Raw genomic sequence first — 12490 nt, 5'->3', positions numbered from 1 at the left:
TTTACAATTTCAAATAATCTGAAACAAGTGTTTAATATATTTCAAAATTTGAACCAGCAAAATTATAAATCTACAGTCTTTTTTTTACTCGACTTCAAATTTATACTTTTACTGTTTTGCGATCAACACGAAATAAAATAAATTTAATATTTCAAATCATCATCATTAATGTATTTCCTAAATTGCGGAAATTTATACTAAGAGGCTTGTGACAAATTTTACATCAACAGTTTTTATGTCGAAGGTCACAGATGATCATTCTAAGCAAATAATTTAACTAACGTTACTCAATTTCCCAGTAGTTATTGGAACGTAAAAATAGGGAGTAAGAGAAGTAGTGAGACTTCGTCGCGATTAGTTCCGGTGATTCTTTGTGACGTGTTTCACAAATCACACAAGTCTCTCCAAAACCATGCTTAATGAATTGCAATTCATCAACAATATTGCACGCACGCATTTAAATCACCATTTTAAACTTTCATCTTTATGTTACACCAATAAATGGTTCCTAGTAATCACGTGACGTACATTTTTTTTTTTTTTTTTTTTTTTTTTACAATACTCTGCCTTTTTAAGTTAGTTCTCGAACGTTTACAAGTTTCTATTCTATCCTTTCTTTGGAAATCGTTATATTGAGGGTAGATAGAACATTTCTACTGACAAAGTAACGATTCTCAACACTTTTACGCAAATGTTACGTCAAACGGGTAGCTTTTATAGTCAAAATCGGCATTATCACTCGCACTAAGTTCACCAAAATAACAAGATCACTTGCCTACCTTAATTTATGAGACGTAAAACTTCAAGGTTCTGTAAGGGACGACTTCCTTCACTTTTGGAAACTAATCCAAATGGGTGTATATACCTAGTCATGGGAAACTGAAGTACCTCGTTGCTCCATTACCAATATCACTGCCGGCAGCAAATTGTTAATGGCGTGTTCATTTGATACGTCAATTATCGAACTAGTACCATATTTTAAACTGTTGCGATGTCTATTTACATCCCAGTAACGTCATGCAAACTTCCACAATTCATCGCGAGTTATAAAACGGCAAGAACACATGGTTAAGTTCAAACTGTGTCCCGAGCAACGTTTGCGGACGAGCGCGTGAATAGGAACTGTCGACAATACGAAGAACAAGGCGCGACTGTTTCAGTGCAAGCTCTCGTACACACACTACTTTCACTTCCTGTTACGGCAGAGTTCCAGCTGGCGTGATTACTTAAAAATCTCGCAAATAAGTCAGTGGTGCCATCTCTCGGAAGTTCAAGAAATCAACTGATCAGTCATTTATTTATCTCGTATTTTTTTGAGCGCAGCAACTACCAACACGCAGAGTTGGAACTCGAACGATTTAGCGATGTAATAGTAATACATCGCTACACGTGTTGGCACTCCTATATTATAGACAACACCCCTCACCCACTCTCGAGTGTTCACACACCACTGAGAGAACCCATCACCACTTCCTATTGAAATCGGTCCCGTCACTTCCAAATATTTGAGCAGCAGAAATAATAAAAAGGACGAGGATTTTGGTTTATATGTAAGCACTGGACATGACGGCAGCGTGATTAGGGAAAATTGGTGAATTGAGAGTTACCTTTGTAAAATATGTTATTGTGATGTACAATGAAAGTACACTCGGAGAGAGAGAGAGAGAGAGAAAGTTGGGTCAAATACCCTGGTACACTGGGTGTGGGGGAACTCATCACTCGATTGATTGATTCGATTTATTTTACTTCGCTTTTTGTGCCACTTTTGGCTAATTTGCCAAAATGGGGATGAGTGATGATATGATGAAATTGATGAATGGATACTCACAAACATCCAGACCCAGGCCAGGGTTCGAACCTGGAACCCCTAGCTTCGTAGAATCATCACTCGAAATCAAACTAAAAACTACACGAGCGGTATAAAGAAATAAAATAAGACCTAATGCTCTGTATCAAAATAACTCTCCTTTGCAAAAAAGTGTGAAATCGAAAAAGGTAATTCACAACAAGCCATACTGGAAAGAATTTAAGGCTGGTAGCGGCATTAAACAATATACAACTTTACCAGAACAATATATTTGAATAGACGATGTAAGAAAATTAATCGATCGCTTATTGGTGATAGCCGGATAAGAAAATGCAGGAAAGAAAAAATGTCTGTAATGAAAATGTGTCAATTATGGAAATCATCAGCAAAAAGCTATCAAAGTCTGTTAACGATACTGAATAATAATAATAACCCATGGCTCGACAGCCCTCGAAAGGGCCTGGGCCTATCTCCCGACTGCCAATCTCCCTCCCACAATCCTACCTAGAGGTGTGCAGATCATCAACCTGTAAAGGGGTAACGTCGAACCTCCAGCCGTTGAAGGAGATTTCCGAGACCGGGTTACGCTACTCACTCGTAGCTCCCCCATTTCCTCACGATGATGGGTTGCCACCGGCCCTATACACTGGCCGAGAAGCTGTTGCAGCTTTGGGCAAACGCATTTCAATAAACACGAAATAAAATTAGGATGGGACTGATAATAATAAATACCCTGAATATGAAGCCGAAGGGTGTGGTTTATTACGTGCCCTTTAATAATCTTAAAATGTTTTATTCTTTGAGAACTATCCTAACTTGAAGGCAGCGTGAAAAAAGGAAACATATCTACTAAATGGCATGGAATGATATTGATTCTCAGCACACCACAGTTAAAACGGTTGGAGAATGTAAATAGAAGTCACAAACTGTGGGGTTCATTTTTGTAAGCCGGCTATACTCGTTGCATGGGCGCTGTGGGAGCTTAGCTTGAGGCAGTGCTGCCATTTACAAAACTGTGATCGATGCAAAGAAGAATGAAGCAGAATTCAAAGAACAGAAACACCATAACTAACCATGCAAAAGAAAAAGAAGGCAGTTGCATGAAATTCAAAGCATTGAGATAGTTTTTGATTTATGCTGTTTCCAAGGGGCTTTTATTTTGCTCACATTGTTTGATTCATGTCTTCATTGTCTAGCTACAATATTTCTCACAGATGAACAACACTAAGATGAATAAACTCCTTTTAGAAAAGGTGCTTCAAACAAATGTGACATCTACATGAGGAGATTCAGTCCAGATACAATTAGTGAATTACCGCAGATATTGGTATACTCAATGCGAAAATGTGTACATCGTGTTTGTTTTAACTAAATGTTTAGAGGTATAACAAACAATTCTTTAGAGCTTCCATGTTTGTTGTTGTCCGTGGAAACGAACTTTGCTAGGGAACTTAAAAGAAAAAGAAAAATTTCACCCCGAAAAATACGGCAATTGAGTTGTACAAGACTTTTCGTATTTCAAAATATGAGTATCTGAATTTATTACAGAGGCAAGGTCAGTACCTAAGTATTTGAGGGGAATAACGGACAACAATTATTTTTCAATTACGTTTAAAAATGTGAAAATGACTAAGTAAATATTGCTTTTCCAATTAGGTGTCGTATTGAATTCGTTTACATATAACATCTAACTAACAACCTTAAAACGGTATTTACGTATCCAGTTTATTATTAAGAAAATAGAAAATAATACCATACACATATGACGTTATGTTCTAAACTTTTCAAATAAGCGAACCACGTCTGCGGGCGCACGAGATATGGCCAGAGGCCACGTCGAAAGTGCGCGAGTCTTTAATCCCTAAGAGGGATTGGATTGATTTGCTCTCACCCTCTCCTTTGGATGTAATTTAATATGTACCTGTGATGTCTACTCATAATCTACGAGTAAGTTATGTTGGAATATACCGGTAGTTTACTTATTGAACGTAGATGTGGCACAAGTACATAACACATGCCAGAATCGTTTCAAGCAGGTTTACGACTTCACAGCTAAATCTTTGGGAAGATAACTTTGTATAATTTTTGTAAAAATGAAGGGAAAAACAAGTTGTAATCTGAAAGTAATATGAAAGGAACAAAAGCAATTCTTTGTAAAAGTTGGTGAAACATAAATGATGTTTTCTTACAAAGAGATACGCTAGACGGTGGTCGATTATTTTGAGTGGTCCAATCTAGATTTTGCCATAAAAGTCTTCACGTTCCAGTCCTGGCTTGATCATTTATAAACTCTTTACTAATTGCACCAAAATCATTATTCATAATCTTCGTCACGATTAACCAAAATCTAGCAGTTAATTATTTAAAATATGATGAACCTGTATTATATTACCCGTTTGGAATCGATCCAGGTTCACCTTATTTACAAGGCAACATTTAGTCGTTGCAGTTTCTAGAAAACCAACGCTATTCTTACAATTATTTTTATTGTATTTATGCACTGATACATGCCATTTGTTTACGTGTAAGGAAGCAAATGGATAATAACCTGATAAAATAGTCAATTTAACCAAAATAAATACAAGTTATGTTTTATACAGGATTTGAACCCAGGAACTTCTTGATTGTAGTGAGTTAACGCTTGACTCTACGCCGTGGAAGTCTAAGTTCAAAGAACTATTTGTATCGCCAAATGCTATTGTTTTGTAGCAATAAGTGCCTTTCTGTTTTTGCTGCTCACTCACAAACCTTTACAGCCTATTGAATCATAAAGCAACACGTACCTCACGCTGTAAAAAATGGCCCTCTGTTTGGAAGTGATTGCGTAACGAACCTTAAAGTTCGTGGGATCTTAAGAGCACCTAGAAGGTTAACCAGTTAATTGATGGGGTGATGTAAACTACTCATCATTCATCCTCTTGATGAGACCACTCGTCACTGACATGACGAGTTATTGCTTGGCATGCGAAAGGTACAAATTACACAAAGGAATTAAACTACTGAAAAGACAATGGTCACTCGTTGGATTTTGTGAACCGTTGAACCTGTATCATGGCTGGGTGTAGGATAATTACCTGTCTATCTGAAGTCTTTAGCTGAATGAAAATAGCGAAGTCCTCTGTAAGCTTCTCTCCTATTTGTCGACCAGGGCGTTGTTCTACTCCTCACCTACTGACTTGCTGACCACCTTCTCTCTCTCCACTCAATCTCCAAAGTCAGTCACCTCCCAGCTTGTCTCACCTCTATATTCCCTGGCCATCGAGCTCTTCCTCGATGCCGAATCGCCGAATCGTGTGATTATCATAATTGCTACCATGCAAACCGCTGACTCTAAAACCAGAAGTGTTACCTGTTCCTGAATGCTCAGGAGGTTTGCATGGCACAACACAATGCATTGTAAACATGCCTAAGAGGCTCGAGACTGCTGAGAAAAACAAGTGAATGCCCTGGTCAACATGAAGCGTTCAGAGGGACTTAATAAAATAAACATACAATCCTAGGGATTGATACGATTGATTATACCTTACTCTTTGAGCCTGTCTGTATTTATTTAAGGGTATTTTACGTAGCCTTTATACATTAATGTAAGTGTATATTTCTATTGTATATTAGGTTGTTTTAAGTAACATTTCAAAAAATTCATGTTAAATGAAAAGATGGAAATTAAGAGTGAGTTGAGGAAACATTTAAAGCAACAGGCATAGTGAAATATCTGTGTCTTACCTAGGATTCGAATTTGGGATCCTCTTCATCGTGGTGCTCTACACTTGACACTGACTGTTATTTATTATTAGACCTCGGATTTTAGGTTTTTAACCTATTTTTTCCTTTGCAGGTAGATGAGAAATAAAAAGTTACCTCAGCGTTTCATTAAAAAAAATGCAACAACTGATGACGTTTTATAGTTCCTAAGATAACCTATTTTGCTTGTTAGAACCTATTTTAGGTTTTGGTACCTAAATCAAACTTCATTTCAGGTTTTACATTTTTTAAAGGTTTTAAATTACTTTTATATCACACAGAGGTATTTGGTCTCTTTGGTAATGAAAAATTCAATGACTAACTTCTTTGAAACATACTCGCTGTCGATCTCCCTCATCTATGTCCATAATGTTTTTTTTTTAAACTCTAAACAAAACAAAATGTCTGGCGCCAATGTTGCGTGCACAGTCCAAACTGCAAACTTCTCATCCACTTACTTTTGGTGCTTTCTAGCATTCATATTTGCACCATTGACTAAGCATAAAAGGCGGGTTTATGTCTGAATATAATGTGAAAAATATTGTTATATGTTGTGCAGGAAATTATACATATTCATGATATCGATAAGTAACTTTTGCTAACAGTACAAGTATTAGTATTACAATAATTAGTGGATAATTTTGAAAATGATGCATAGAAATGAAAATTTGGTTAGACAATTAATATTTTTGATGGTTGCATATCTATTAAAATTTCTCACGGTCCCTTTGAAATTTTATTTTTAACAATTGTACTTAATTAGTATTTTTCAGGATCTTTGAACCATTTTAAGATTTTTGGAACCTACTTCAGAATTTTTTAGTCTAATTTAATATTTTAGAACCTACAGTATTTAAGGATTTTTAGAACCTATTTTAGAATTATTAGAACCTATTTTAGGAACCTAAAAGTACATTTTTGAACCCAAATATCCGAGGTCTACTTAGCTTTCAAATGCTTCCTTTTGGACCTCTCCGATGGCGCAGTAATCAAGGAGTCCCGGGTTCGATACCCGGTGGAGACACATAGTGGTTCGGATCCCACTTTAAACTGTAGGTCCATTCCCCATTAGCTTTACTGTGCATAAAGTGGACTTAAACACCAATTCAATTCAATTCAATGCTTACTTTCTTTCATTTCTAAACCTTATATTATTTTTGTTTAGGGTAAAGGATAGAAGAAACAAGATATGTGGCACATTCAAGGCTCTTGAAAACAAATCTCATCAAAACAGCATCTTCACACCTTAGGAGTCAATTGAAGATGGAAGACAATATGAATGAAGATCAGGCATGGCTGAGGGACAGGAAAGAAGGCTTCAAGTGGAATCCTGCACATTTCAGTATTAAAAAGTGTGAAGAATATCGAGAAAAGATAGCATTATTGTTTGTGGCCTCAGCGATGAAGAGAGGGAACCTTCGCTACAATCTTGCAATTGAAGATGCATCTGCAGGAAAGTTTGATGGCGTCGTCTTCAAAGTTTATGAAGAGAATCAAAGCATACAGTGGTGCCTTGAAGCCAACCACAAGGAAGTAGGAAGAAAAATCACTTTCAATGATCTCCTCTTTGACCAGAAAGGAGCTTTCTACCTGAGAAAGTATTTCCAGTCCTTCCTTAGGATTAGAGGAAGACAAGGTTCCAGAGTAGCAGATGTGGAGAGATACATCATATACACCCCAGCAGCGCTTGACTTTGATTACGTTGAGAAGGGAGAAGATCTCCAAAAGATAACATCTGGGAGGAATTCGTTGATATTCAAAAAGGTAATGGAGGACTATGATCTCCTGGATGCAAGCGGACACGCATTGTTTGAGTTACAACTAGATGACTTCATTAGAGAACGACTGGGGAACTCAACTGAAGTAGATTCATTTCTGAAGCATCTTAGGTTTGCTGTAGGAACACCAAATGCAAGTCAACTGGACGGCATTTTGGAGGAGATATTGAAGGAATCAAATACAGGAATCCAACCAAGGAAGTTAAAAGACAACCTGTGTACCTTCCTGGGTAAATGGTTTAAGGAATATCAGAATAAAGGTAAGTATTTTACAGAAATTGATGTTGCTATGATTATATTGGAAATGTTTTCAAATACGGCGAAACAAAATATGATGTTGAATAATGTTACATTCTCAGAGTATGATGTTCTTGATAGACTTTTTAGAGACAGTGAAAGTGTTGTTTACACAGTTCCATGTTCCCTAAAGCTTTGTTGTACCAAATTCCTCACATATCCAAACGGTTCCACAGATTTCTTTCTCTTGCAGTTCCAGGATTTGATTAAAGTAAAGAACATTGTTTTACCATTCCTTCCTTTGAATGGACCTACAGTAATAATTGTTGTTGTCGAAGATGGAAAAAATGTAGTAGGTGGGAAACAAGTATTGGAGTCATTAATAAGAAGGATGCAATCTCAAAGTGTTTCAAAGTTAATTCTTGTTCTTAGCGATCGGAATATGACAGGCATTATGGAAATAAACAAGGTAGTTCCCTTGGAAGATGCAAGTTATTCTTTAACAAAACTTTCTATTGAAACGCAGCGTTTCTTAATGGACAGGATGATAATATTCCAAGGAAATTCTGTTCCATTCAAGGAAATGTGCGGAAATATATTTCCAACCTTAAGCTCGCATCACATCGAGCTGTTAATATCAGAGCCAGAAGTTGTTATAGGTAAACAGGTACCCAGCACAGAGGCCAGTGTGAGTTCTTTTGTTCCAAGGACGTTTTATCTTGATTGTTTCTTACGTAAGGAATGTTTAGATCAGTTACACGAGGATGAATATGTTGTGATTATATTTGAAGGCAGTAAACATCAGTCCTCATTTGATGGATATAAAGGGAGAAATAATATTTTCTTCGTGACTCGTGAGGAAGAGTGTGAAACATTTAATGAACTGTGTCTCTCTAATCCAGGGGAAAACGTCCACGTGATTGAGAATTCTATCGAATTTGGTCCCCAACATTTTCAATGGCTTTTGTCTCACGGGTCTCTGGGTACTTTGAGATCGTATATAGACAAGAGAGAGAAGTTGTACAAGGAGGAAATTGATCAGAGACCGATTGCTGTAATAGCAGCTGAACCTGGAATGGGGAAGACCACTCAGCTACTCCACATTGCTGAGGAAGAAAAGAAGTTGCATAAAGACCGATGGGTTGTCTTCGTACGATTGAAAGATGTTGCATGCAAACTGCTCTCACTCAATCCAGAGGACAATATTTCCCACATGTCCAGGAGTATGAGCGAAACTTTTTTGGGTGACGAGTCCTCTTTTTCAAAGTCCCTATTTAAACACAGTCTTGAAGAAACTGGGAAGTTTATCCTCCTGTTGGACGGATACGACGAAATTGGATCACAAGAAGAAAGGGAGAAAGTGCTTCTAGTTCTCCAGAAGTTGAAGGAGCTCTCAGGTGGACAGGTGATAATCACCACGAGACTCCATTTCAAGGAAGAGTTAGAGGAGGTGACTTCAACTTTTGCTTATCGCTTGGAGCCATTGGATGCAACTGAACAGGAGAAGCTACTGGCAGACATTTGGGTTAAAAATCTGGATGTTTCTTCCGAGGAAGAAAAGTCAGAACGCGTGTATGTATATGCGCGAGAGCTCGTGAAGGATTTTTCTAAAATGGTTAGCGAAAGAATAGGGAGCCTCATTGGGATTCCCTTGCAAGTAATGTTGCTCGCGGAAGTGTATGAACAAAGTTGCGTGTTATTTTGCAAACAGCAGGGAACATCAAATAATTCTGTGGTTTGTCCTGTCACTAACCTACTTCTACTTTACACAGAAGTTGAAAGAATGAAGTACGATAAATTTGTGAAGAATTACGTCAAACCAGACGCATTTCTTCAGGAGAATCTCATTGATATCTTTCGCGAGGAGCATAGAAATGTGTGTACAGAGAAAGCTCTTAAGGAACTACTCCCAGACAATTCTTTCCGTTGTGACTGCTGCCTGAGATCATTAGGTAAACCGCGTTTGCTGGATGAGGAGAATATTCTTAGGATTGGAATATTGCAGAAATCCGAGGGGAAAAATATATCCTTCGTTCACAGAACTTTTGCGGAGTATTTCTTTTCATTGCACATTGCACAGATCGTAACAAACGATAAGCCTTGCAAGATATTCGCGAAATTACTACAGGAAATTTTCTATGGGAAAGAGAGAGAACTCATAAGAATGTTCGTAGACAATATATTGGCTACGGAAAGAATGCTCAGTGCTGCCCTTGCAAATGATGTTTACGCCCTTGGAAAGGAATTAGAGAACGGAGCAGATATTAACAAGACAGACGCTCTTGGCAGAACTGCTTGTCACTTAGCAGCAGCCTATGGGCACGTGGAGGCATTTCAGCTTCTGATTAGCAGAGGATGTGATCTACAGGCTAAAGAAAATGTTTCAAATTTAACACCTGCAGAAATTTCTGTTGAGTTACACAGCTGGATAATATGTTCGCTGCTTCTGAACAAAGGATTCCGACTGAATCTAACAACAGCGGATGAAGGAATTCTTGAACATCTGTGTAAGGAAGGGAGAACAGAAGAACTCAAAACAATTATGAATGACAACCCATTTTATTCCGTTTTGCAGTTACCTTCTTTTTCTCTCTTTTTTGGAATAGCAGTAGGTAATGGCCATGTTGAAATCGTCAGATTTCTTCTAAACTATGCTAAAGATCAAGGTTTCTTGGATCATATATACTTTCATAATGATTGGAACCAAATTACATCAATGAATCAGATAACCTGTTGGCAATTAATATTGGAGTTTCTACTGAATGAAAAGCAATTTCGTTCTTTTGGACGAGTTATTTTAAAGGCCAATCCGGACCATCTCAAGGATCTATTTTCCACCAAGGTAGAGTCTTTAATCAACACGGAAGATTCACTCGAGGAAGTGGTGCTCTTAGCTATCTTCTCACAGGATGAGAATCTCATGACTAGAGCATTTGATAAAATATCTGAGATCACCAAAGACGTTCCTGCTTATATTCTACACCCCTTTGAGTCACACAAGACGTTGGTGCATTTTGCAGTAGCCCATGATTTAGATAAAGCAGTGAGACGTCTCTTTACGAAGATGCAGGAAGGGAAAGCAGATATTTTCCCAGTTCTCTTCCCAGATTATGTTCAGGAGGAGCCACTAATTCATCTCGCAGCCGCAAACGGAAACTGTGACTTGATTGCTTTCTTCATTCACTTCATCAGAGAGAACGAACAAAAAGTTTCATTCTACCTCTGTCAAAAGGATTCATATAGAAGATTACCTCTGCACATTGCTATCAATTATGAACAGCTTCAAACATTCAAATTGCTGATTTTGCAGATTAAAACCGAACAAACATCAATTTTGGAGGCACCTTTGCTTAGTGGTACTGAATGCGATGAAGAAGAAACATTATTCGGTTTCTTGTTTCAGAAAATAGTGGATCAGCGAAGTAATCTTCTGGCATCGATTATGTGGTGGGACTCCTCCGAACGTAACTGCCTAGATTACTTGAAAGAGTGGCATGATGACAAAACCTGTGCATGCGATGAGAAAATAGAAGGTATTTGCGCTTTGCAGTGGGTAAAGAAGCAAATGGAGGAGGAAATCGGAAAGGTGTTTCAAGCGAAACCAACAGCACAGAAAGTAACTGATTTTATGAAATATCTGTTCCTTAAAAGGAGACAAAGACCGTAAATAGATGAGAGAACTTCAAGATAAGATGGAATTTCTGATAACACTACTGATTTTTTTTTTTACAAAAAGATGTTAATTTGAGATTTGCAATAATTGTGTCAATTATAAGCAAATATATGAATTTATGAAGTTCATTTTGAAGAAACAACAATTTGCTCATTCATATCATACCGAAGCGAGATACTAAGTTTTCTAATTTACGATTACAACCTACAGCAATGTTTGAGGTTTTCGAAAATTACTCTCAGTTAATAAATACAATAACATGTTATTAGATTGATATGAATATATTATTTTAATCAAGGGTTTATGGTTTCAGATGTTGAGTAAGTAGTGAGAAGCAACAATGCAACTTAAAATTGTGAATTAAAATAATTAATTACTATGACTAGTAGAGTAATGTTATTTGGGATGAAGGAAATCTTGTAGAAAATCCTGAAATTTTCTAACTTGTTTTTAAATCACTGAATATACATCTAGACATGAAGAAATTAAACTATGTGGTACCAATTCTAAGGAACAAATATATTAGTTTATTGAAAATTACATACTAATCTCTAGGTGTAGGATTTTTATCACCTAAAATCACCAAAATATGCAAAATAAAATATGATCTTATGTCCTAGAATTTTACAAAATATGCACTATAATTTGAAAAATATGCCCTTATAACTGGTTTGTTTCAAACATCAATATCTAAATGCTGAGATATTTTCACATACGTACTATGTTCGATCCCCGGTCGGTTTAAATCTGGGAACATTTCTAACGTTGGAAGCGACCCCGGCGCCCACCCAGCGTCGAATGACATTGGTACCTGGGGGAATCCCTGGTAGGTAAAGGCGGTCAGGGGCGTGATGCTGATCACATCACCCCCAATCACGACCGGATCAAGAAAGTGTGGGGCGTTACCCCCACACCCTCTGTACGCCTTCATGGCGTGGTGTTAAGCACAGGGAAGCTCTTTTTCACGTACTACTTTTAGTCCACTTTATGGGCCCTGAGTTGCGATGCACAATTAATACTTCGTCTAAATTTTCAAATAAAAATGTAATAGATTTTTCTAGTCCAAAGAAAAAAAAACTCTAGATTAAACATGGGAGTAATAACGAATTCACTTCGAAAATGAGTGTATATTTCTTGAAAATGCAACAATATGCTGAATATGACCGAAAAATCCATCAAAATATGCTATATCACGCAAAAATTGCCAAATATGCCAAAATATGCCCTTAAAAAGCGCCTTGACTTAATACACTT

At 37.2% G+C, this 12490-nt stretch overlaps 1 protein-coding gene across 1 annotated transcript in view; it reads left to right on the top strand.

The window, feature by feature from the left end:
- LOC145999757 (uncharacterized) overlaps positions 1-11965 on the top strand; it is a 36834-nt gene extending 24869 nt beyond the window's left edge. The window contains exon 2 of the mRNA XM_083137048.1: positions 6714-11965. Within this exon, the coding sequence (XP_082993174.1) occupies positions 6812-11230 (4419 nt within the window). The 5' untranslated portion in view covers positions 6714-6811 and the 3' untranslated portion in view covers positions 11231-11965. The remainder of the gene's footprint in view (positions 1-6713) is intronic.
- Positions 11966-12490: the final 525 nt, after the last annotated feature.

The sequence above is a fragment of the Lepisma saccharinum genome, chromosome 15 (assembly GCF_977018435.1).
Source record: "Lepisma saccharinum chromosome 15, izLepSacc3.1, whole genome shotgun sequence".
Lineage (NCBI taxonomy): Eukaryota > Metazoa > Arthropoda > Insecta > Zygentoma > Lepismatidae > Lepisma > Lepisma saccharinum.
Note: the sequence above shows the minus strand (reverse complement) of the source record. Positions and strands in the feature narration are given on the sequence as shown.